Source organism: Nannobrachium achirus (assembly GCF_963921795.1).
Source record: "Nannobrachium achirus genome assembly, chromosome: 24".
NCBI lineage: Eukaryota > Metazoa > Chordata > Actinopteri > Myctophiformes > Myctophidae > Nannobrachium > Nannobrachium achirus.
Genome location: NC_137831.1, coordinates 18,726,019 through 18,751,051, shown reverse-complemented (window position 1 = coordinate 18,751,051; position 25,033 = coordinate 18,726,019). Strand labels below are relative to the sequence as shown.

General features: G+C 40.6%; 1 protein-coding gene across 1 annotated transcript in view; it reads left to right on the top strand.

The window, feature by feature from the left end:
* Positions 1-25,033, top strand: part of LOC308280381 (transmembrane protein 131-like) — a 49,946-nt gene that overhangs the window by 4,598 nt on the left and 20,315 nt on the right. Inside the window, exons 3-25 of the mRNA XM_080720643.1 lie at positions 503-537; positions 5,509-5,577; positions 6,602-6,722; positions 8,455-8,571; positions 8,808-8,930; positions 9,549-9,629; positions 10,248-10,398; positions 12,617-12,673; positions 13,352-13,413; positions 13,567-13,675; positions 13,831-13,939; positions 14,804-14,957; positions 15,921-16,091; positions 16,749-16,859; positions 18,267-18,401; positions 18,549-18,653; positions 19,435-19,521; positions 20,233-20,385; positions 20,847-20,922; positions 21,168-21,282; positions 21,655-21,805; positions 23,206-23,315; positions 24,536-24,602. Coding sequence (XP_080576769.1) covers positions 503-537; positions 5,509-5,577; positions 6,602-6,722; positions 8,455-8,571; positions 8,808-8,930; positions 9,549-9,629; positions 10,248-10,398; positions 12,617-12,673; positions 13,352-13,413; positions 13,567-13,675; positions 13,831-13,939; positions 14,804-14,957; positions 15,921-16,091; positions 16,749-16,859; positions 18,267-18,401; positions 18,549-18,653; positions 19,435-19,521; positions 20,233-20,385; positions 20,847-20,922; positions 21,168-21,282; positions 21,655-21,805; positions 23,206-23,315; positions 24,536-24,602 — 2,469 coding nt within the window. The remainder of the gene's footprint in view (positions 1-502; positions 538-5,508; positions 5,578-6,601; positions 6,723-8,454; positions 8,572-8,807; positions 8,931-9,548; positions 9,630-10,247; positions 10,399-12,616; positions 12,674-13,351; positions 13,414-13,566; positions 13,676-13,830; positions 13,940-14,803; positions 14,958-15,920; positions 16,092-16,748; positions 16,860-18,266; positions 18,402-18,548; positions 18,654-19,434; positions 19,522-20,232; positions 20,386-20,846; positions 20,923-21,167; positions 21,283-21,654; positions 21,806-23,205; positions 23,316-24,535; positions 24,603-25,033) is intronic.

Sequence of the window (25,033 nt, the reverse complement as noted above, 5' to 3'; positions counted from 1 at the left end):
AGTGCTAGCCCCCATAAGTCACATTTGCCCGGTCCCTCTTGGGAATGGGCTTATTGTGTCTAAAAATACATAATTTAGACACTTTTACGCATGGGTTACGCATGGGTTAATGGGTTACGTAGTAGTTGGGGACCCACTGAAATCAAAATTATTAAAATCACTAAAACGATAGAAAGCAGCAAATTCTCCTTTAACTCTTTTAGGGCAGGAACCCCTTTTGGGGTTCTTGTTGCTATGTACATTATACAGCAGCATCATTTTTTATTTATTTTTTCCAGAAAACGTAGGTCATGATTTAGAAGGGCATTACCACACTTTATCCAAAATATTTAATATATAATTAAGTGCATTATGAATCGCATCTCTTATTCTATGAACAATTCCTCAAGTTAAACACTTTTAATCATGTTTTTTAATCAACTGCAACAGGTTATAGTTACATTTTCACTTTCACTGTATTTCCTGTTATGTCCAATCAACCTTTTCTTTCTTTCATTTACAGACAGAGTCTGACATAAATTCATATCATCAAAAAAGGTAATACTTGATTATGTTTTTTCTTTTTCTTTTGTTCTCTTCTTGTTTAGCATAGTTTTGAATCTTTGTCTCTGACGGGTCTGACAGTTTTCATAAATAATCCTTGGTGTTTTGTTTTAAACTAATCTCGAGATAGATTAGATTAGACTTTATTGTCCAGAGGGAGGTTTTTGTTGTTGGGGGATGCGTATGTGGCGTTTGCATCGCATCCGGAGTCCAGGACAGAACAATGCAATGTCAGGCAAGTTGTCGCTTGTCAGGTACACAGCAATCTGTTGAGCTGACTTTGAAAAGTATTTCTGGGATGGTCGAAATGTTCTGGTGTCCCGTGTCACAAACACCTCTCTTTTGCATCTCTAAGCAGGTGGAAACAAATGTTTATGATCTTTGCAAATATGATTGATTATGTGCAACTGCTATATTACTCTAGCCTAGAAAGCCTTTGTCAGTTTGATGCAGATAGGATTATCTTTCTCATCACACACACGTGCACACAAGCTGTATTCCCATGACCAAATGTGGTCCAATTTGTTATCAGCGTGAAAAGACAATGGATGACTTTGAAGGGTTTTATAAAGGCACCATTTCAGCAGCAATTGCTTCCCTCCTGAAACATAATGTTCATTCTACAGTAACTAGAAAATTCACAAATTGTGTGCATGCCTTTGCAAGTTGAGATTCAATGCAAGGTGTGTAGATTCTACTTCTCCAAATGACACTTGTATTAAAAAAAAAAAAAAAGATGTGTTGCGAGTCCTCCATGGCTGAAGCACAAGTGGCTTGGCATTTAGTAGGTGTGGCGTGGCAGTGGAGCATGTCACCGTTTGCAGTAGCACACCTTGTCCTCGTTTCCAACGCAGCTATCCTACAGCCTCTGAGTTTTGCAGGCCGAATCGATTGGCCATGGAGAGATTTGTCTCAATTCTCCACAGGTAGCATTTGATCTAATAAGGTGCATCAGTATGACAGTATCTGACAAACACACCGCAGGGTTATAGGGAGAACGTCTGGACTCCTTGAAAATGATTGATTTGAGACAAACAAAAACAAAGGAAGATTGCTTGTGGTGCATATAAAACAAACCCTGGCAGAATTTTGAAACCACCACGTTTGAAGTTATTGTAGGCATGTGATGTCTGTTTACACGTATGCACGTTTCAAGATTATCGACATGACAACGTGTACTGTGCGTGCGGCCGTGCGCACACATTCTACGCAATTGTTTGCACCCCCCCCCCCCTTGGTGCTTTACATTCCCTAAAAGCGAGTCCTGCTCTCTCTTGCACTGGAATTCGTCCAATCACAGTCCTCCAGATCAGAGGCCTACGCTAGCTTGGCCTTGTTGTGAACACGCCCATAGAGACCCACGTTTGAATCTGGCTGGGTGAGTTGTGTGTGTGTGTGTGTGTGCGTGTGTGTGTGTGTGTGTGTGTGTGTGTGTGTGTGCACACGGGATCATTTTTGCAATGGGATGCATCCCTCCACACGTACCCGACACAGCATGCCTCAGGAATTACATCACCTTGGGCATGGGTTGAAAGAGAACCTGCCCCTCCCCTGTCCCAGTGAAATAGATGATTTAGCCACCGTTCCCAGCTAAAACATAGCGTGGGGTCTCAATGTTTAGGATGAAAAGCCTGCAAATACAGCAATAGAGGGAACTTTAGATTAAAGGTGTGTAATTTATATTTCTTTATAAAAAAGTGGAGAAAAATCATTAAAGTTAAAGCTATAGCTTTATTTATTATTATTATTATTTTAAACTATCGTGGCTAAGAGTTGTGCACCTTCCTCCATCCTCCCTCAACATTATTATTACCTGCCATGGTCAGCACCTCATCAATGCTGTGCTGGTGTGCGCTCCCTCCCTTGTGTTTACCCAAAATGATAAAGCTATAAAAGAAAATACAGTCTCCAATCAGGAGAGAGAACCCCACAATCTTTTTTTATCAGCTTCAATTTGATAGAATTCCCATTCAGACTTTCTCCACTAATAATTCTTTTCATATAAGCTATAATTGCACTTTTTCCCATTTGTTTTGGAGAACATCAAAATGTGGTGTTGCACAAGGGGCCTTGGTCTTTTGCCGTTCTCAATAGTATATCATATAATTCTGCTTGGTGATATCATTCATTTTAGCTTTGATATCTAAGCTAACGATACACGATTGTACTGTTCTATTTCTAGGCTGTTGCAATCAATATATAATGGATGAATAATAATAACTCTAAACGTTGAAAGAGGATTAGACCTTATTAGTTGGCCGAAAAAAGGGACAAGCTCTTTAAAATGCTTGGCAACCTGACTCACTCCCTTCATCAAACCACAAGCAATAATAAGCATATGTGTTATTTTAATTTGTTATTTAAGTCCATGTGGCCTCAACAGCATTGTTTCAGAAATATTGCCAAGGTATGTCTATTCATAAATCAGTAAGATGTTGAAATAATTATTAATGCTTCTATCTCAGATACTTTGAATACTTATATTTTTGGCCAACATCACAGGCTTCCTGCTGTTTTATGTAGATTATCTACTGCAGCCTTGCTACATAACCTTAAAGAAAACAGCTGTAGCTTTCTTCCTCACGTGTTTATTTAGCTTAATGTTTTATGTAAAGGACATTTAATTGCCCTGTCGTTAAATGTGCTATACAAATAAGTTTGCCTTAACCTTATCTAGCCTTTCTATAGCAACATGTCTCACAAGTCTTGAGGCATGTTTTAATTTTATTTTCCATTGATTGTGTGTTTTACGTAAGCATTTTAAGCTGTTTTCTGTTTAAGGTCTTCCCCTTCCTGTTCTATGTTTCCTGTTTCCTGTTTTTATCTCTTTAATGCAATGCATATTGGAGCTCCATGTTTTGTGTGAAAGGTGCTATACAAATAAAGCCGATTATTATCATGTCTCATATTAAGCACACATAACATGCTGGCTGTAGCTTCCATCAGACTTCTCTTGAGATGTCACCTCGACCTGTTTTCATTGGCAAAGCTTTGAATTCAGTTTGCATACAGTAGCTGTAGTTTTACTTGGTAATATGCCACTAGATCTCAGAGCGTGCATGTGTGTATTTTTAAGGGAGGACACTGTAGCCTAAGTTATGTGTTTGAAAAGCTAGCTTGATAATAGGAGGTCAATGTCCACCGGCTAGACCAGCATGTGTTTATTAGTTCTTGTGATAAGGAGGATACTGTATCGCTGCTGCTGCTGCTGCTGCTGAATGGGCTAATACTGTACAGATCCCTCTTCTGAACAGTCCTCAGAAACATGTCTATAGAGTATGTCTGTATTTGCCTATTGCCTCAGGAGGAGGGTTGTGTGAATTGTATCTAAACTCTGATTTGTTCATTTAACTTAAAGATACTTATTACGCAGCTTGGTTGAATGTTTATTTCTGATTGGTCAATCACTGAATTCAGTGGTCTGTTATTTCTTTTAATAATGACCGCTGAACATGATAACGGACCGCTGTCTAGTCATCGAGGACTCGGAGCACCTGGCTCATAAAATCAATCTGGAGTATCAACTGGACAAAGTAACTTTCAGGATGATGAAGACCCTGATGTGTGTCTGGGTTTATTTCTCAGTAATGGCCTGCTCCCCATTGATAATCACTTGCTTCCATGTTCCATTGGTGTATATTATGAATCATCTACAGAATCAGCCTGTATATGTCTCTTTTTTTTGTAAACCAAAACGGCAATATACTCATTATTTAAAGTGTATTTGGAACTTGGCAGAGCCCAGGCTGTCTTGTTATAATCTTGAAATGCTACAATCGACACAATGTATGGTTTTGTGATGACATATTATTTTAACCTCGCTGCAAATTTCCATGTATGCTTAAATGTTCTGTGTTTTTACGTGTGATCCTTATCAGAAACACACACACACAAAAAAAGAAACACTTTGTTTATGTCAACATTTTCTACTGAAATGGATACTTTACGGAGAAACAAAAGTTTCTTCTCAACGATTAGAAAAGTCAAACTTAACTCAAATGAATGTTGCCGCCCCTCAGCCCCCACGGAACTGAAACAAGCTTGCATCAACCACATATTCAACTTCTGATGGTCGCAGTCGTTGCATTTACCATTGGGCCCCTTAAGGACAGAATTAGAATATAATTCGAATAGGGTATTTCTCTCTCGCTCATGTAGAACAGGAAGTGGCTTGTGGTCAGCTTGCCGGTCGCTTTGCAGAGCCGATGGAGCCCTCTACATATAGTGGGCCATTTCACACCTTCCTGCCTTCTGCTAGCACCTCTATTACACCAATCATCTGCTGCCATCATGCATTTTCTGTCTTGTGTCACCGTGCTGTCGTGGGCCAATCAGAAAATGACATTTCACTATTTAAAATGTTAACATGATGGCGCATGAAAACATCTTGCCTCTGGAGGAACTTTGTGTATATACTGTGCGTGTGGACACACACTCACACACAGTATATATGACTTAGCAAACCTTACCCTACAGCTCTGATGCGCTGTTTGCAGAAATCTGGAGATTTCAAACGGCCTGCGTTCTCAAATGTATTTATGCTGTAGGCCTTTTTGCGACACGCATGCAAAATGCGAACCTCCAGGCTACCTTGCAGACTGACTGTGGTCATTAGTGTTGCGCAGGCATCGCATTAACTATTGCACTGTGTCCATTGTTTTTGTTAAAGCTCAAAAGGCACTCGTTTTAATGCAACTCATGCTAGGTGAGCTATAGAAGGTAATTATCTGTTAAAGGAGAGAAATAAAATGCACTGCCCTGTCGTCATGCTGAGCAGGTTTGACAGGTTTCCTGTTACTGTGAGACACACACTCGCACTCACGTACACACACACACACAACCCCTCTAACTTCCGAGGTATGTCTGTTTTGACAGTGCCACCACTCACTGTGGCAGCAACATGGACACAGAGCTGTGCACCGCTGTCTGGATCCTCCTAACCTGTCTCATTTTCTGTCCCTTCAGCCTACCTCTGCACAGGGGGAACACCAGGCCCATACGCTTCGAGCCACCTATGCTCGACTTCCATGAACAGTGAGTACACACCTTAATGTTCAGCGACTCCCAGAAAATCGTCTGTCGTTTTTTTTGCTACGTACTGTAGGTCGGAGCATTACTGTACTGCATCATGTAGAAAACACAGATCTTTGTTGTGTATCAACTGTACTGTGTGTTCATGTTTTTATTCGGACGTAATGCTGCTAAATCTGTGAAATCGGCCAGTGCAACATAACATGACTGGAATGTCTGACACAAACATAGCAAGGTTTGACAGTGGATTCTTGGTGGGCTTCTTTGACCGACCACCTGTTCATGATGCCATCACTGACCACCAGCTACGCAGAGCAATTTGACAAATGTGAAGACCTCCTGTTAACCACTGCAATAAATGAAAAGTTGAAACTGAGATGATTATTTTTACGTTTTGGCTAGACTCCCGGAATGTAATTGCATAATTACCAACTTTCACGGATGAATGAGTGTCTTATTCACTTTATTCCAGGCCACTTGACCCAACAAGCGCACATGTTTGTAGCACCTATTTATATTGATCTGTTAGTTGATTTCACCACAGCACTCTAGATAAGGCCCAAGCAGAAGACAAAAGAGTGGACAAAAAGGAAGCTGTAACTGTTCTCACAGACCAACAATAAGAAAACACAAAGAAACATTTTTACCTTTAAACTTTGTTTCCTGTTGGCCACTATCAAACATTTTGTAGCCTGTAGTGTTTCACACCTTGTCTCTTATTTTCGTTAATCCTGAATCTTGTCTCAGCATCATTAACCTCCTAAGTGTTATTCTCAACAGACAACTCTTCTTATTTAACATGTTGAGTCCTGAGGCTGTCAAATTCACGCAGCTTTTTCCAAACCAGTGGAGAACAACTGGTCCAGATTTGTTTTAGACTTCACTGATAATATCAACTAAGCTTGTTTGCTTTGAAACCTGTCATTTGGTCTCTGGATCTATTATTGCTTTTATTCACCACCATGTTAGTGACACTATTGACAAGTGCTTTTGTGTGTATTCTCTGTATTTGCTTTTATATTTCCAGGCCTGTTGGCATGCCAAAAATGGAAAAAGTTTACTTGCACAACCCAAGCCAAGAGGAAATAAGCTTAATATCGATATCAGCCACAACTGCGCATTTCCATGCGTCATTCTTTCAAAACAGGGTAGGTGATTGTCTTTGTTTCTCACTTTACCCCCCTGCCATATGTACATCTAAAGTCATTGTCACGCCCTGGTGAAGTTTGTGAATTCTATTTTCAAAATTCGGCAGGAAGTTTTGTGGCACAATAAACTTGTCTCTCCTCTGCAAACTGTGATCAAGGGGCCTGACCTTCCAGTTCAGCCCTAAGTGCTAGTTTGGCATTCTCAAGCAGGAACCACCAGAAACACCTCAACCTAAATATGACAGAACTCACAGCCCAGTGACAGAAACTGGCTTTTCACAAAACACTTAAACTTTTCTTACCGACAAACCCAAGTGTAATCGCACTGGAAGGAGGCAAAGAAGATGCCGCCTACACCCCCTTATCTTGATTTATTAGCCCTCAATGTTTAAAAGAAAAAAAAAATATATATACAATTTGCCCTAATGCTCTAATGCCTGTCCCTGGTTCGATTCCTGGCTAGCCTTACCATTTGCTGCTTGTCACTCCCCTTGTCTGTCTGTCTGTCTGTCTGTCTGTCTGTCTGTCTGTCTGTCTGTCTGTCTGTCTCTCTCTCTGTCTCTCTACTAGCTGTCAAATGGAGGCCCAAAAAATCCCCCAAAATAGCTTAAAGATGTATGAAATTAATGAATATGTGCTTAATTAACAGGTGAAGCATCAGTGGCTGTTTTCATTTGTTTTGTCATGGAATTCAATGGGAGTCAAGCAATAGACAAGACAAGTATCTAAAAGCTCGCCAGTGATATATAGTCTACTAAGAATACCCTTGAGCATCATTATTAGTTAGAATTTTGTTGTAATGTATGTGTTTTTCTGGGTCAAAGCTTTCTGTTGACACATACTTATGATGACCTATATACCTTCGAGCGACACTTGAAGTGTATACAATATACTGTATAGTATAAAGCAGTCCAAAGTCTAATGACTTCAGTGTGTAGCATGAATCACATTGTACACATAGTACAGCTTCCATAGTCGGACTCTAGCCAATGGTTTTCACATTGTACTTAGGAGTCCACAATCAAATTATTAGTTATGATTCATTGTCCCCACTATGAATCAATTGCTCATGCTTTAGTTAAACCAAATCATCATTTGAAATAGGGGTCCATGGAAGAATGGAAATCAGTTTGGGGTCAGTGACATGGAATAGTTTGAAGTCCCTTTGCACTGTGCCTGATCTCCAAAAGTCCAAATGCCCCAAAACATAATTACAGACTTAAGTAATTTGTGTTAATTTCTACATTTAGACACTAATGGAATGTACAGTAAATGTAGGCCCAAATGACTGTTGTAAGTGCCTGCCAAATGGGGGACTGCCCCATGGTTAGACCTCCTTTGGTTAGACTTAGGGTTTAGGGTTAGGATTAGGATTAGGCATAGTTTTACTGAGGTTAGGTTTAGGCATAGTTTTACTGAGGTTAAGGTTAGGTTTAGGTGGTCTAACCAAAGCTCGAGACACTTGACCTTCCAAATGTAATGAAAATCTGCTTAAATTTGGGACCAGGCAAAATATTCTCCCTTGAGAATTTATACCTTAGCTATCTTTTGGTGAGGTTACTGGACAGATTGATGGCTACGGTATAAATTCTCAAAGGAGAACATTTTGCCTGGTCCCAAATCTAGGCAGATTTTCATTCCATTTGGAAGGTCAAGTGTCTCGAGCTTGTATTGTAACTTAGATAAATATTCACACATCCCTTTTCTTTGTTTCTCTTTCCTTTCTCTACAGATAATTCATCCGGGGGGGAACACGTCGTTTGACGTCGTTTTCCTGGCACGAGTAGTTGGCAACGTAGAGAATACTTTATTTATTAATACCTCACATCATGGAGTGTTTACATATCAGGTTGGTGGGAACACATTTATTTTGAAACTTTTGGATGATGAAAAATAGGATGATGGAGAAAATAAAGTTGACAACAAAATAGATTGATGGGTGAATGGAGAGCCCTGGATATTATGCCCACTCTTGTTGTCTGATCATACCCTATAACATAACTCAAATGCAGTGGAGAAAAAAAGTGTGCAACGCCGAATTGAAGACATTTTTTTTACTTTGCATTTGTCCATATTTCTCTCCAGGTGTTCGGAGTGGGCATACCCAACCCATACAGATTACGGCCCTTCATTGGGGCCCGGGTGCCTATCAATAGCAGCTTCTCTCCTCTTATCAACATTCACAACCCACATAGCGAACCGCTACAGGTAAACTCAAACACACACCTGGTACTTGCAGTCAGGAATGGTAAACATTTTGCACTGTTCTTTGAAAATATGAACTGGAATCTATGTGTACTGCCAGTTATGTTATGGCCTCTTGTGTCTTCTGGTTGTTGCGTAATGATCCATGATCTTGTCTCCTTCATTTTGTTTGCTTTAAATTTTATGGAAACCACTTTGACAGCCAAGGCAAATTTGAACATAATCATCTTAAGTCTTCCTCTAGTTTCCTTTTGACCCATGTCATGAAAGGCTCCTTTCAGCGATGAGTCTCCTTCACACAAATGTTCTTTTGTTTGACTGAAATAACTACAAAAAAAAAATCCCTCACGAATCAAATTTCTGAAATAACTCCAGGATGTCTGTGAAAAACTTGTTGCCCAAGCTTTTAATGGAACGCCCGTGACTCGCCACGTCTGGATACCTGATTTGCAGTCTCCTCCTTGAATAACATGATGTTCAAAATGATACAAATGTACCTGATGATGATGATAGAATGTTGAGGAGTCAGGTGTAGCTCTTGCATGATTCATTGTTTCCTTTATGACAAGTTAGTTCATATGCTTTTGTCTAATTTAAATGGTTTCCCTCCTGCTCTCACAGGTGGTGGAAATGTATTCCAGTGGAGGTGACCTGCACCTGGAGCTGCCCACAGGGCAACAGGGCGGCACCCGAAACCTGTGGGTGCGTACAAGGATAGACAGGAATTATGAACCATAAAATGTGTGATTTATTATCGTCCCGTCTTCGCTACACGTGCATGTACACTCGGTGTGTACTAATATAGCTCTGCATTGGCGGTGAACCAACAAATCTGGAAAATCTGCATTATACTGTACCCATTCCATGGGCCGCGATACCGTGATGGCTTGTTCTGAATCTAATGCCTCTATTATTCTGGAATCCTTCCCTTTTTAGAAGCTGAATTTTCATTACATAATCAGTGTTTCCCCTAGATTTACTGTAAATACCAGCAGTGGAGTAGAGGCACTGAAATGAAACAAATGAAACAAATTGGATAAATAACATAACTAAACATATTTTTGTTTATTGAGGAAGGAATTCTACCCATAACCCTATCTGGCTTTTTAAATGTGTCACATGCTCCAAGCTCAGCAAGGAGTGCTTGAAAATGGTCGAGTTACACGGTGCAAGTACTGATTTAATCTCTGGGTTCTCAAAAACGTGCAAATGCAGCTCATAAATAAGACGTTTCTGAAACCAGGAGATGCCGGGTGTTTAAAATGTCTTTGAATTTGACTTTCTGAAGACAACCCCTAGAAAACCCTGTTTCTTTCTCAGGAGATCCCCCCGTTCGAGACTAAAGGGGTTATGCGGGCTAGCTTCTCGTCACGAGAGGCAGACAACCACACCGCCTTCATCAGGATTAAAACCAACGCATCAGACCCAGACCAGTTTATTATCCTCCCCGTGGAGGTGGAAGTCACCTCAGGTAGGCACAGACGTACACACACACACACACACACACACACACACACACACACACACACACACACACACACACACACACACACGCAGGGCTGTTCTTAGTAAACATTGTATATCGGATTGACAGCCATGGTCCTGATGTCATGGCTGTGGATTCGACTCATGATGACCTTTGTCATGTCATCCTTTTCTCTTTAATCTTTGTCTCGCACACTGCTGCTAAATAAAGCAGGAAAACAAAGCCATCTCAGTAAGGATAGATGGTGTGTGTGTATCTATGTATGTAGTATGTATGTATGTATATAGATAGATGGATAGATACAGTAGATATTTATTTTCTCTTTACACACATACAAACACACGAGTCATCTCTGCCATCCACTAACTGTAACAAAACCATCATTGCATGGAGATAAACTCTCATGTGTAAACAAGTTCTTGCCCCACTTATTACACATGACAGCTCTCGCATACAACCCCCCTCCCTCTGTCAACTGTTGAGCAGCATTCCACTGCAACGTCCAGGGATCAAGTTCCTCGAGGTGCCTTCCTCGAAGGCACCTTAGTGTAATTAGAAGAGACAGACGCCCTTTTTCTTTTAAACTCTGCCCGCACACTCGCCCAGATTTCTTCCCACCATTTGATACCAAAGACCTTTGGCTAGCAAGCCCCACCACTCCTTTCACAGTTTTGATAGTTAGTCTCAAGTGTTGTTGTTGTTTTTTTTTTCCTTTGGCACGAAAGCTACATCACGTGGACAGACTGTTGCCTCCCACAATTCGTAAATGCTTCCGTCATACTGTCTGGGGAACAGGCTAGTTGTCTGACTACGCGACACTACTGAGTCACTGACTAATGAAGTTGCTCAATTGGGCAGTAGGCTGGCATAATAACGATCTAGCCAATCACAGAGCAATCATCCCTCCCTATAACTGTCCCTTTCTTATGATTAGACACTGGGGCTGGTGCAACTGGCAGGGACATAGTTGCGTACATATGTCCAATGCTTGGTTCCAGTCAGCTTGGAAGATCTATTAAATTGGCATGACATATTGATTGAAGTTATGCTGGCTGTGTGTCACTGCCTCAAGTGTCAGTTGTTTCTCCAGTGTTTTATATACGGTCCAGCCTTATATCCTAGGTCAGAGGTCTTCAGCAGGGGGTTCGGGGCCCCTAGGGGGTCCTCAGAGTTACTACAGGGGGTCCTCCAAATCTTTGAGAGATAGGAACTTTTTTTCTTCTTTTTTATATTAACCACTTGAACCCTAGCCTCCATTTTCGGAGAACTTTAGCCAAAAATAGCAGATCTACAAGCTCACAATGCCTCGGCGCGAGGCGTTGTGAGCTTGTAGATCGGCTATTTTCGGCAAAGAGGTTTCGTGTAGAGGGGAAAAAGAGCAGACTAAGTACAGAGTGAAAGGTCAGGTTTGTTAAGTATTGATGGTTCAACTGGTTCTGAACATTTTCATGAATCCAAAATACACTGATGATCGTGCTGTCAAACGATGAAACTATGGAATCTATGAACAGGTTGTGGGTGTCCCTGCTTCATCTCTCTATCAACTAAGGGGTCCTTGGCTTGAAAACGTTGAAGACCCCTGTCCTAGGTTTTGATCTAGTCTTGTTTTTACATGGTCCGTCTCAGTGAAATGCGACACCTTTTACCAATGTCACCGCAGCAAACATCTGAATTCTTCCTTAAGTAATCGGCGTCTTCTCTGCAGCTGCTAACAAGCAGCGGTGGTTTGGGGTGGGTGTGGTGTGACTGTGGGCCGATGTTTCCACATCCGTTCCTGTGTAATGTCAAGGCACTAAAGATCAGTAGTGTTAAAATTGCAATGTTGCTCAGTTGATTATTAATTTATAGTGAAGGCATCTTTTCTTTTCAAGTGGACTTTTAATGTTTTTTTTAATGCTTGAATGATAGTGGATTCATTTAACCAATTAAACCCTATATACTTTGTTGACTGATGTACACCAGGGCTGTACTTGGCCCTTTTCTCCTTTTCAGCAAATCTCCTTGCCAGAAATAGCAGCTCACAATGTGTCACATTGTGGTGCGTTGTGAGCTTGCAGAGAATATTATGCCAAGAAAAGGGACAATAAGGTTCACATGGTTAATTTGCTGTGTCCATGAATGCTTTTCTGAGGAGTCACTGTTGATTCCTCTCCAGGAATCTCCTCACTGGTTCTTATTATTTATTTCATTTGTTTGTGCACAGCACCAGGAATCTATTCCTCCATAGAAATGCTTGACTTTGGCACCCTACGCTCACAAGGTAAACCTGCTTTCTTTTACTCCACCTTTATCCTCTCACAGAAGAATTTTGTTTACACTGTATGCATATTTGTTACACCTCACTCCCACAGGGTTCAGTATTTTAGAAGCTGGGAGGAAACTTGAGCTGGCGGTGATCATATTGTGACCATGGGTACACGTGTTTTGTAACAGTGGTTGCATGTGTAAACTGAGAGAGAGAGAGAGAGAGGGGTGTGTGTTTCTGGAAGATTGAAATTATTATTTATTCTGTACTTAAAGGAGCTATAGTCAACTCTTTCTTGAAAAACAGATGCTAAAATAAAAATTATGTTTCGAAAATATTTTATAAAAAAATAAGCTTCATATATGTGTTTCTATTCAAAAATGACCACAAAAAGCGTAAAATAATGATAAAATAATAATTTTGGCCATTGTCACATTCTATTCTTTGTTTACATTCTAGTCTATAGACTAGGATGTAAACAAAGTGTCGGCCCTACAATGAAAAGGTTGACTATAGCTCCTTTTAAAAACAATAATAATTATAACAAATAATGATTGACTTTGCTTGTTCCATGTCTAGTATGAATGGACTGTTATGATTTTTTTTTGCACAAAAAAAGTGCTGTTTTAGCAATTTGTCAGCTCTGAATTGTTTTGAATGTGGAAATAAATGTACCGTTCTCCCTGTTCGCAGACAAACCAAAGCTATTGAATTTACATCTCCTAAACTCCGGGACAAAAGATGTACAGATTACAGTGAGTACTTTTTGGTGAACAGTTGACATATTTGTATTATCAGAATCCCAATTTATATTTAACTATAGTGAAGAACACTTGCATATATTATATGCACTGATACTGTATAAACACACACATTTGCTGAATTTGGCACTTGTTCTTCTTTTTCAGAGTATTCGAGTGAGTCCATCAAACGATGCTGTGACAATAGATTTTAAAGCGGTCACGCTCAAAGCGGCCGAGCATAAATATACCAAAGTTGCGAGCATCAGCTTTGATGGTAAGTTGAAGAGAGGTTCAGGAGATACCAGATCGCAATTTGTCATACATTAAACTTAATATGGTTTGGACCTTATTGTTCATCTTCGTGCTACAATTCGTGCTGTGTGTTTGTTCCCCACAAATGACAAAGTGCTCATAATCTGTGTCTTCCAGCTTCCAAGGTTCAAAAGACCACCCAGTCTTCAGGAAAAATTACTGTGAAAGCGAAAGAGAAAAGCTACTCCAAGCTTGAAATCCCATATCAAGCGGAGGTTTTAGATGGGTATGTCTCTTTCACTTTTACATACATATGTGTAAATCTTGAGTGTCTATCAATCTGTCTGCATATGACTGCATATACACACGTGTGCTTAAACATTTGAGATTTCATAGCTTTCCACCTCAGATATTAATAGGCCAGGGAAATCAAACTAAAAATGAGTTTATCCTGGATTTTTCACACTTCCCCTACTTGACTTCTCGTTTCTATATGACTGGAGGAGAGTTCACCATAATTCGGTGCGCAAAGGTTTTTTGGAACATGGCAGCAACCTCTGCGCAGCACGGTTCGCAGCACATGGCTTAGAACTATACGGAGTGTGTCATTTTCCAAAGTCAATTGGTTGCGCTTCCTCAAAACATCCATGTTAATCACATTTAGTGGCCAGTATGTTATAACCATGCTAACTGCCCATGCATAAAGGTGTACAAGTTATTCCATGGCAATACAGCCAGTAGTTTTCATAATGTCATGTTTAAGACCAAAGTGGACCAACATTGCAATAGAACCCAACAGCCATCATAGTTAAAACGAAACCACAGCACTGTGCAGGCATCTACTCAGTTACTTGACATTCACATGACTTCCTCTTCTACTTTAGCTGTGAACGCTTTCACAGGCCAACCCACCACACAGGGTGTCATATTTAAGACTACAGGAGTGGCCACTGTAAATACTACACAAATACGTTTGTTTGGATATAATAAACTTGACACACACACACACACACACACACACACACACACACACACACACACACACACACACACACACACGGGCAATAGTAGTGGATTGAGCAGCACTGTAACACCCCTCTTGTCCTTTTCTCAGTTTTGACAGCGGTTCTTCTTTTGTTGTTTGTGGCAGGTATCTGGGCTTTGACCATACGATCACGCTCTTCCACATCCGGGACAGTGTGACAGAACCTGTGGTGAAGCCCATCCACCTCACCAACACCTTCCATTTTGACATTAGCGTCCATGATGTGGCCCTGCCCGAAGAAGCCCACGCCATGTTTAAGGTGGGCTTTGTTTGAGCTCACAACTCCATCCAGCTTGTCTGCTATTTTCACTATTTTATCATTTGATGAGTTATCTAGATCTAAAGTAGTTCCCTCATTAGATGCCATAAATAATTGCTCTTAGATTCATGCATGTGCATTGAGCCATAAGGTGTAGAAGCAGGTGTAAAGTCGATTTGTGAAAAGCTGAGAATGTTAATGCCGTATGGCCATTTTGTATGAATTCTGTAGTCACATGGGTTTTACTCGATTAGTCTTTGAACAACTTGCCTCATTAGGCTTTAACTTATTTGTACCCTACCCATCCTTTAACCTTATTGTCACATGACATGATAGTAATCACATTAATTACCCATTAACTCTCTTACTGCCTCAAAGATTTCCAACCGCAATCTTTTGTAAAAGACAAGCGTATCTGTCATCGAGTCGTGACGTTTGTCCCTCGCTCGCACCAGTTGTTTAAAGCATAGAAGTGGAGAAACTAGATCCAGCCATAGAAAACAACCAGAAAAGTGATCCCGCCGCCATTATTGTTTATGTGTGGTCAAGATTTGAGACTAGCGTTACTTGGGTGTCAGACCGCCATTCCGAAACACCGCCATTCCGAACATTGACTAGGGTTAGGGTTAGAGTTAGGGTTAGGGTTAGGGGTAGGGTTAGGGGTAGGGTTAGGGTTAGTTAGGGTTAGGGTTAGGGTAAGGGTTAGGGTTAGGGTTAGGGGTAGGGTTAGGGTTAGAAGTCAATGTTCGGAATGGCGGTGTTTCGGAAAGGCGGGGTGTAACCGTTACTTGAGCTGCCGCAGAGACCCGCGACCACCCCTCATCTGCTCAGACAGGGAAAAGAACGAATGAACGAGCGCTCATTCAAAGCAGTAAAAGAGTTAACAGCAGCCGTTTTGTGACTGCATCTAATGGGAGTCTGAACAATGCTAAAGTTGCTGTTCGGCACATTTACCCCCTTCAGGTGCTGAACTTCACAGAGCCGGTGCTGATCCCTCCCCAGGCGTCGCGCTATATCTTCTCCCTGGAGTTCAGTCCGCTACGGCCCTCCACCAATATCGACAGCAACATCCTGTTGGTGACGAATGCCTCAAAGTTCCACCTGCCCATCAGGGCCTACACAGGCTTTCTGGAGGTAATTCCCTTGTTCTAACCTTCCAAACCTTCCATTTTAGGGAGCCTAATACCCTTTGATCATGCTATGACACCATTTCTTTCCTTTTCTGTCTCTCTCGAAGTGTAAAAATATAAAAATATTAATAATATATAATTCGACTACGAAAGCAGTAAGAACAAGTAAGTGACAAGAGAGGGCAGGTGATTGTGATAAGCTGATAGTGAGGGGGGAGTGGCTGTGAATAAGCAGAGTGTGGTCTCTACTCCTGAACCTACCTAACTTGTATACAACTCCCTTATTTGTATATACAGGTATTTGTTGCATTAGTAGCCATAAATCTGATCAGACTTTTGTTATGTCTGAAATTCTGGCTGCCGAAAGGTTATTCGATCTTGACTTCAATCAGGTTGATGTAGTGGCAGCCATGGACCATAGGGGTGTGGTTGCTCTGTGATTACCTGTGAAATGCATTATGAGATTTGTAGGAACAAAAAGAAAGGCTAAAATTGGAATTCCCACTGTAAACAATATTATATTGTAAATGTTTTCTTTCTGTAGACTATGGTAGCATCAACAGTTAACTGAAACACACGCCAAAAGCCATATATTGTCCCTTTTTAAAATGCATAGATATTCATGGATGTAATGTCTGGTTTCTCTCTCCGCCCATGCCAGCCCTTGGTTCTGCTTCCCAGTCTGAGTGAGCGTTTTCTGGATTTCGGTGTCCTCAGCGCCACAGATGCCAGCAGCATCCTGTTCGTGGTTTTCAACAGTAACCCCATCGAGGTATGCAGCCGACTCAAGATAAGAGTTTTGTTACACAATGTTGCAGAAGTGAGGGTCCTTAAAGAAATTACATTGAAAAGTAGTTCTGCAATGATACTGCATCCCACAAATAATTTATACTAGCTTGCCTGCTGTGTAATGCACCCAAAATAGCCGATTTGCTAAAATTCACTACACGTGATTGTGATGTGACGCTTTGAGAATACATCTGGCTTACAGCAGAACTGCCACATATTTCTTGCTAAGCGATATGAGACTTAACTTGTTTTGGCACGCGAGGGCATGCGCTACAGGAAGTCAAGATCAGATGTCTTTTTGCACAGAGATGCATCATGAGTAAGCCCACAAGCTAACTTAAAAATGGATAGCTGCTTCAAACTAAAAACGAGTGCAATTGGCAGATCTTGTGCTGTGTTTGGCAAAATCACGTGACCTCAGAATTGCTCAAGAGACAGGATGGGAAGTGCCACTTGAAATGGATGGGAGTCCTTTAAAATGTTTGTATGGTTCAAATTAAGTAGTAAAACGTATCCACTGTTTCTATTGTCCGATATAACCGTTTTGCAGTTGACTCAGTGATTTGTAGCAAACTTCTTCCACTTCCTTTTACTTACATTTTCATAAAAATAAAAAAAAATAGTCATATTTACAGTATTTAAAAAGTGTACAATGTTGTAGAATAAAGTATTCAGGGCATAAGTGGTTAAAAGGAAGTGAGTCATACTGTTGAGAGCCGAAAAAGTCACTCAACAGGATGTCTACACCGACAGCAGCTGTGTCCCAGTTCAGGGACTTCGTCCTTCGAAGGTTGCAGCCTACGAAGGCTGCTTAGGCCACCTCCTTCGAAGGATGCAAAAGCCAGAACCAGACCTTGTTAAACTGATCTAATGGGCTGGGTGTATGTTTCAGTCCATTTGTCTGTATATGTAGTGCAAATAAAAAAAGTATAGGATTACATGAAATCAAAAATATAGAAATAAATGAACAATGAACTGTGATTATGTGAGTGAAGGGGTTAGTATACCACTAGCAAACGTGAAAGAATACCCTGGAGTAGCCAGCCTCTGAGGAAGATGTTGTAACGTCAAAACATTAGTCATTTGTTTTATTTGCATCATTTGCAGCCTTCAAATTCGTGAAGAGAAGGCCAAATTTGAAGGCTCATTTTAGGGAGCCTTCTCAATAGTACAGCCTTGGTTGCAGCTGTGAAGGTGATCAGCCTTCAAATGTAGTCTTTGAAGGACGCAGCACCTGAAAATGTGGGACACAGCTAGCAAGTCTGGTCAATTTAACACCCCCATAGGGTTAAATTGATTCTCTCTCACTTTCACTATCCCTTTCACTATGTACTGTATGTCTCTCACACTCACACACACACATCTCTTCTCTGCCGTTCCATTTTCTCAGCTGGTGCTGCAGCCGTGGCAGGTGACAGGCGAAAGTGTGAGCGTGGAGCTGTTGAAGACGGAGCGAGGCAACAGGACCGATGTCATTGCCAGGGCCGGCGAGTTCAATAACATCACCTCCTCCGCACATAAAACGGTACCACCCCCACCCCCTTTTTACTGGTTTCCATGAATCACCATCAGTACAGATCATTATTGATTTATTGTTTGGTGAAACTGCGCTTTTATCACATTAACAAACATGAACAAATTGGACTTTAAGTTAATTTTCTGCCCACCCAAGGTGATCCTGGCCTCAGGTTACTATGCTGTGTTCCGTGTCACGCTGTTAGCCAAAGACCTGGAGGGTCACTACAATGCAGCCATACACATCACCACAGACTTTGAGGTATGTTGTTTTTTTTTTTTTTTTCAATTAACTCATTTGCTGCTATGGCCGAGGAGCCCGAAAAAATCCCGATGTATGGCCCTGCCATGCCCGAGGAACCCGAGATCAGCTATTTTGGGGGTCAAAAAAATTGACCCCCAAAAATGTAGTAGGCATGATAGCAATCGCGAAATTGCATGTTTAACCCCCATAGCAACCCCATCTTTCAAACATGGCAGCCATCTTTGTTTACATTTTAGGAAAACATAATGGCTGCTATCTCATGAATGCCTGAACGGATTTCCATTCTGATTTTTTTGTTTGAAAGCTGTGAGCAATGTGGACACACGTGGTGCATTATCTAGGCATGGGTGTGCATGATCCGTGCACTATGAATTACATGGAAGTCTATGGAGACAGGGGCATATGAGAGTACGAAGGTATTGTTAAATGGCAGCAAATGAGTTAAGGCTAATTTATACCTAATTTTATTATGTCATAATACCAAAGTGTATTATTTTCAGTAACAATACTTTTAACTGAAATGTAATATCAGCCATTTTTGCAACAAAGTATACATTAGTTATTAGCATGGACTCCTTTACAGTGTACTTCTTAGCAGTCTTCCAATTGTCCTTTCAAAACTGTTCTTCTATCCAAGAGTGTGTGAAGGGCTTTATAAAACCAGGCAACAGATCCACAGTGTAATTAAAAAAAAACAGCTATACAATACATTGTTTACTGTATTGTATGTTGATGCATGTCTCGTTTGTTTATGCATTGTGTTATTTCCAATCCACAGATATTGACCATACCAGTTAAAGCTGTTATTGCGGTTGGTACGCTGACCAGCTTCCCAAAGCTCATGGTGCTGCCGCCATCCTTCCCGGTAAGAGCGAGGCCACTGTAGCCAAACTGGATGAGGCATTATGTGGGGACTTGTTCATAACTGTTTGGCCACAACATATTATTTGTAATACAGTATATATGCAATTATTGTAGCCTGTGTGAATAAGAAGTGCTCTTCCTTGCAGCCAGTAACAGCCAATACACAAGTGCAAAGTCTTGATGTGCTGCCCCCCTCCCTGCAACTTTCCATCTCCAATGCTGTAGTTTACTGTAAAATTAAGTTCAATCGCAGCAACTCCAAGTCTTGTTAATCAATGAGGATCACCAAACGCACCGAAACGAGCAGTTTATTCCAGTAGTGAAAAGTAACTAAGCACATGTCCTTAGTTAGACCCCATGAGAATGCACAATGGAACAAATAAAGGAAATTAGTCTATTTGGTAGGTCAGACAATCTAGAGGTTTTAGGCTACATGTTTGTCATAGTCATGAATTACATCAATAATTATTTTTGAAGCCCAGTCAAAGTAGAATGAATACAAAATCACATTTATGTTAGTTTAGTTTCTCTTTGTTTCATCCACCAGCATCCTTGCCATTCAACAACTGCAATGTTGTTGAATGAGACACCAAGTCCAAATCAAGCCATTTTCTCTGTTCATGAATGATGTGCAGAGTCAAACCTCCCTTCAATGTGGACTTTTGTATTTACTAGCCTGCCTTGTCTCTCTCTTTCTTTCACCCTCCCCCAGGGTAAAATTGTCCACCAGAGTTTTAGCATCATCAGCACCTTCTCTCAGAGTGTCAGGCTTCTCCGCATCCACTCGACGAGCAACGATAAGCGCTTCTACTACAGACGTCTCAAGACCAGCCGAGATGAGCTTGATCCCAAACGCAAGTCAAAGGTAACACCTGCACGAAAAATGTTTTGCTAACAACTCCTATGCAGGGTTCCCAGGGTCATGAAATTCCTGGAAATATTTTGAAATTAGAAAAATATTTTTCCAGTACTGGAAATGTTTTGGAATTTATCAAGGGTCCTGGAAGGTCCTGGAAAAAAATAGCTATGCATTGTCTTTGGTTATTGATTTTGTTAATACCTCTGAAATGACAAATTAAACATGGGCCAAATTGTCAAATATTAGAGGCAGAAATTTTGAAAATAGCCGATCTACATGCTCACAACGCCTCGCAACGCGAGGCGTTGTGAGCATAGTTTTACCACCCATATCAAGGTGAAATGGTATTGTTTTCTGATTGTTTTCTAATACAGAAACATTTAAAAATATATAATTGTGTATACTGTATATAGGTACATAATACACACACCCTAAACAATTTGTTTTGTGCTTTTTTTTTTTTGTAGGTGGCAAAAATATATTTTGATGCCAGTCTTGGCTGCGGTGACTCCTGTTATGTAGGAGTTCCGTTTATTCCAAAATGTGAGTATTTAACTTAAATAAAAACAATTAATGACATTTGTGTGACTGTCGTTATTCTGCACATGTAAGATAAGTTAAAACGTATTAAACAATAATATCTACCTGTATAGTATACCTGTATAGTATATAAACAAATGCATATAGTTCCATTTAACATTGAGATTGACACAGAAAGAAAAAAATATCACTACACAAAATATGAATGTTCATCACAGAGCTTAACCATTTCTCTGTCTTGTTTACAGCGGAGGCACGGCCACCAGGGATGGTCATGCAGGAGGATATGTGGGACACAGATGTGGATTTATTTCAAACGCTGAGCAAAAGATGGTCAGAGCTGGACGAAAGCCAACAATATACGTATGTATAAATTCACAAACACGAAATGTATTTGTATTGGCACTTTGCAACAGGAAGAGTGAGACAAGTATATTACTGAAAGTGCATTCTGTTTCTATATTTTGGTGACAAGAAAGCATTGCAACATGTCAGGTCTGGTAAAAGGGTTCAGAAGGGGTTGCTGGACAAAGTCGGTTTAACCATCAGATGTATTTAAGTGTGACATATTCTAACAAGAACAGACTAGTGCTAGCATAGTAATACCTAGAGAATATTTTTATAGTTTTCTGCAAGATGCTGCAAATCACCAGACTACACCTCTTTGTTGGGAATAACTAATTCTCATCCTAGACCTTCCTTCCCTACTTGTCTGTCCTTCCACCCTCTCACCAGGGCCGAGGCGATGTTCGAGGCCAACGCAGACCTCCAGAAAAGCGTGCAGACCAGAGTGTCTGCTCAGCTGAAGTGGCCCTCCATTATCAAATCCTCTGATAATGGAAGACTTGGTGTATTCTTCCCCCTCACGAGTGTTAACAGCTCCTCTGTAAGTGGACCAAATGATCCTCTAATGCAGGGGGGTCTTCAACGTTTTCAGGCCAGGGACCCCTTAGCTGAGAGAGAGAGAGAGATGAAGCAGATGAAACATATTGTAGAAATGTGTGATGCAAATTTTCATCGATTTCATAGATAGGTTCATAGACTTGTTTGACAGCACTGTCATCAGTCTATGTTGGATTCGTGTTTTTAGTTAACTTGACCTTTCACTCTGTACATGGTCTGCTCTTTTTTACCTCTAAACCAAACCTATTTGCCAAAAATAGCCTATCTACAAGCTCGAGCTTGTAGATCTGCTATTTTTGGCTAAAGTTTAAAAGAACTGATCCTATCACAAAGATTTGGTGGCCCCCCTGTAGTAACTCTGAGGACCCCCTAGGGGTCCCGGACCACCTGTTGAAGACCCCTGCTCTAATGAGATTCACATTTTTGTAGTACCTGGCTTAACTATATGTAAAGTAGTATGTGCTAAGAAGAGCCCAGAGCTAAGAACACAATAGAAGTCACAATCTTTGATCTTGATGGAATCTTGGTATGTTGCGGGAGTCATAGTATGCTAATCCTATGCGATGTGAACGCATTGATTTGTTCAATGCATTTACTTAATGCTTGTATTGTATAATAGCCCCCTCCCCTTGTGATATGCTTATGTTAATGTGTGTGTCATCTGCATAATTATGGTTCTTGTTATGATTGTTATTCAGTTGTTGAAAGTTTTTCAATGATTTTACTCAAAATCTGTACGTTTTGATATGGGCCTATACCATTGTTCTTGATCTAGATGTCTAGATTAATAAGTGTGGCTTGGTGTTGCCAGTTTTCAGGTCCCGTGGGAAGAACCCTGAGAAAACAGACATGTTGACAATTTTTTGTTCGGAGGCCAATCAAATCAATTTGAAACATTTGAAAGTTACAATTTCAAGGGGGATTTCGGATGTTGTACATTATAGCCTCGGTTTTTATGGTTGATTGGATGAAATATATTTGAATTTATTTGAAGTGGACTGGACACACATCCTGTACCCGATATGGAAACATAGTCTTTCTTTAATCTTGTGGTCTCAGGAGATAGCTACAGTAGTTGTTGGCATTCTTTTAACTAAAATAATAGGCCTTTACGCTGCCCCTGTTGAGAAGAGCCGAGTTTGAACAATGCTGAGAGTGTTCTAATGAGTCACGTCAGGCTTCATCTGTCAAGGTCACCTCAACATAGAGCTGGTGTTAACTACATAAATTCAACACCGTACCTCCAAGTTTGATATGTCCTTTATTTGCTAAAAAAACAGGAAATACAATAACACAGGTTGAAGGGGAAGCAACAAAGGAAATTGGTGTAAAAATCAGTTTGGTGAAATATATTTTTCTTTCTCTTCTTTCTCTGCTGTCTAGGAGGTTGAGGTGGTGTTGGAGAATCCAGCTGATAGCCCTCTCTATATTCAGATCCTACCTCTTGCCCACTACCCCAACCTTTGCTCTGTCACTGCGAAGCTGGGACAAATGTAAGTGGCAGTGAAGTGCGAGATTATGATGTACATTTGAAGAAGCTGCTGGTGTATTTGAGGGGGCACATGGTAGTCTACACCAGTGGTGAAAACATTACTCAAATGTTTTACTTAAGTAAAGGTATCAATACTGCAATATAGAAATACTCAATTACAAGTCTGGAATTAAAAATGTACTTGACTAAAAGTATGAAAGTATTGTTATCAAAGTGTGCTTTACGTACCAAAAGCAAAAGTACACAATGTTGAAAATAGCAGATATACAAGCCCACAACGCATGGCGATGCAAGCTTGTAGATCAGCCATTTTCAAAAAGCATAGGTATAAAATAGGGCTTAATTTGTGTTTTGTAATATCATTTATATCTGCAAAGTAACTAGTAACTAAAGTTAAAGAAAAAAAATTGTTGAGTAAAAGTACAGTATTTGGATCCGAGAGAGATTGGAGTTAGAAGTAAAAGTATTGGAAATTGGAAATACTCAAGTAAAGTACAAACAACTCAAGTGCTGTACTCAAGAAAATGTACTTAGTTACTTGACACCACTGGTCTACACCCTCCCCAGGCCAATAGTGTGGGGGTTGCCCATGACAGGAACCACAGTACAAACTGAGAATTGTCTGGGGAAGATAAGATGAAAAAGAAAAAAGCTCTTTCCAGCAGTGTGTACGGCATGTGTTGCACAGTAAGGGCCGCCTCCCTAGTACCATAACTTTAAAGGAAACATTTTCCAGTAATGTGTTTGGCAGAGAAACGGGCCCTTGTGTTTCACTTGTAGCACCTGGTTTCGCAGAAGAGACCTTGAACCAAGAAAGAGCTTCAGATAAAATGTTCTTTTTCACTCTTTTTAATTAACTTAATGTCCTTCTACCTTCTGTATGTGCAACACTGACACTGTGTAGACCTTTTGTGGCCTGCACAAAAGGACTACACAATCATTTCTATCTGCACCTGGAAAAACACAGTTCTATCGGTATGAAGTTATACCACACAGATCTTTATCAACTTTCATAGCCATTTAGTTATTATTGTATATATGGTAGTGGTCTGTCATAATTCTTAAACTAGCCGTCTATGTTCTGGCCCACAATCTTAATGGTTTAGGAAAATATTGGCCCGAGGCCCTAACAGACTTGTCAGGGCCTGCTTTAGACAGATGAAAGTCAGGTATGTGGCTCTTAACGTTTGTTCTTTTTTACGCTACCTTCCTCCATGCCAGGTTCCCATTGGAGAGGCTACCGCACTTCAGCCCCAGAACACTGGAGTTTCAAGTCGTCGGAAACCAGGTCTGTCTATAGAAGTCCCACCCTTATTAAAATTCACCCTCTGTAGCTCTAGGGTTTTTACTTTCCATGTCAACAGCACACTATTACACTATGACAGCACGCATCTATGTGACTTTCCCCAGCTGCAGTCAGTTTGACACATTTAGCTGTATGGGAAAGTAGTTAAATATACAGAGTCCTGCCTTTATGATCAGTGTCTACCTATCACTCTGGCTTAAATCGATTTCTTAAACAGAGTGCAAGGCTGTATAGATTTCATGAGTGGAGGTAGTCTTAAGTAGGAAACACGTTAATTCACAACATGCACATTGATACTTTCCGATCAACCCTATCTAAACAGGCCTAGGCCCTTTTGTCAGACCATTGTGTTATTATCCGAGGGTCCTCGTGGATACACTTTGGAAGAAGGAAGTCATCCAAAAATCTAATAT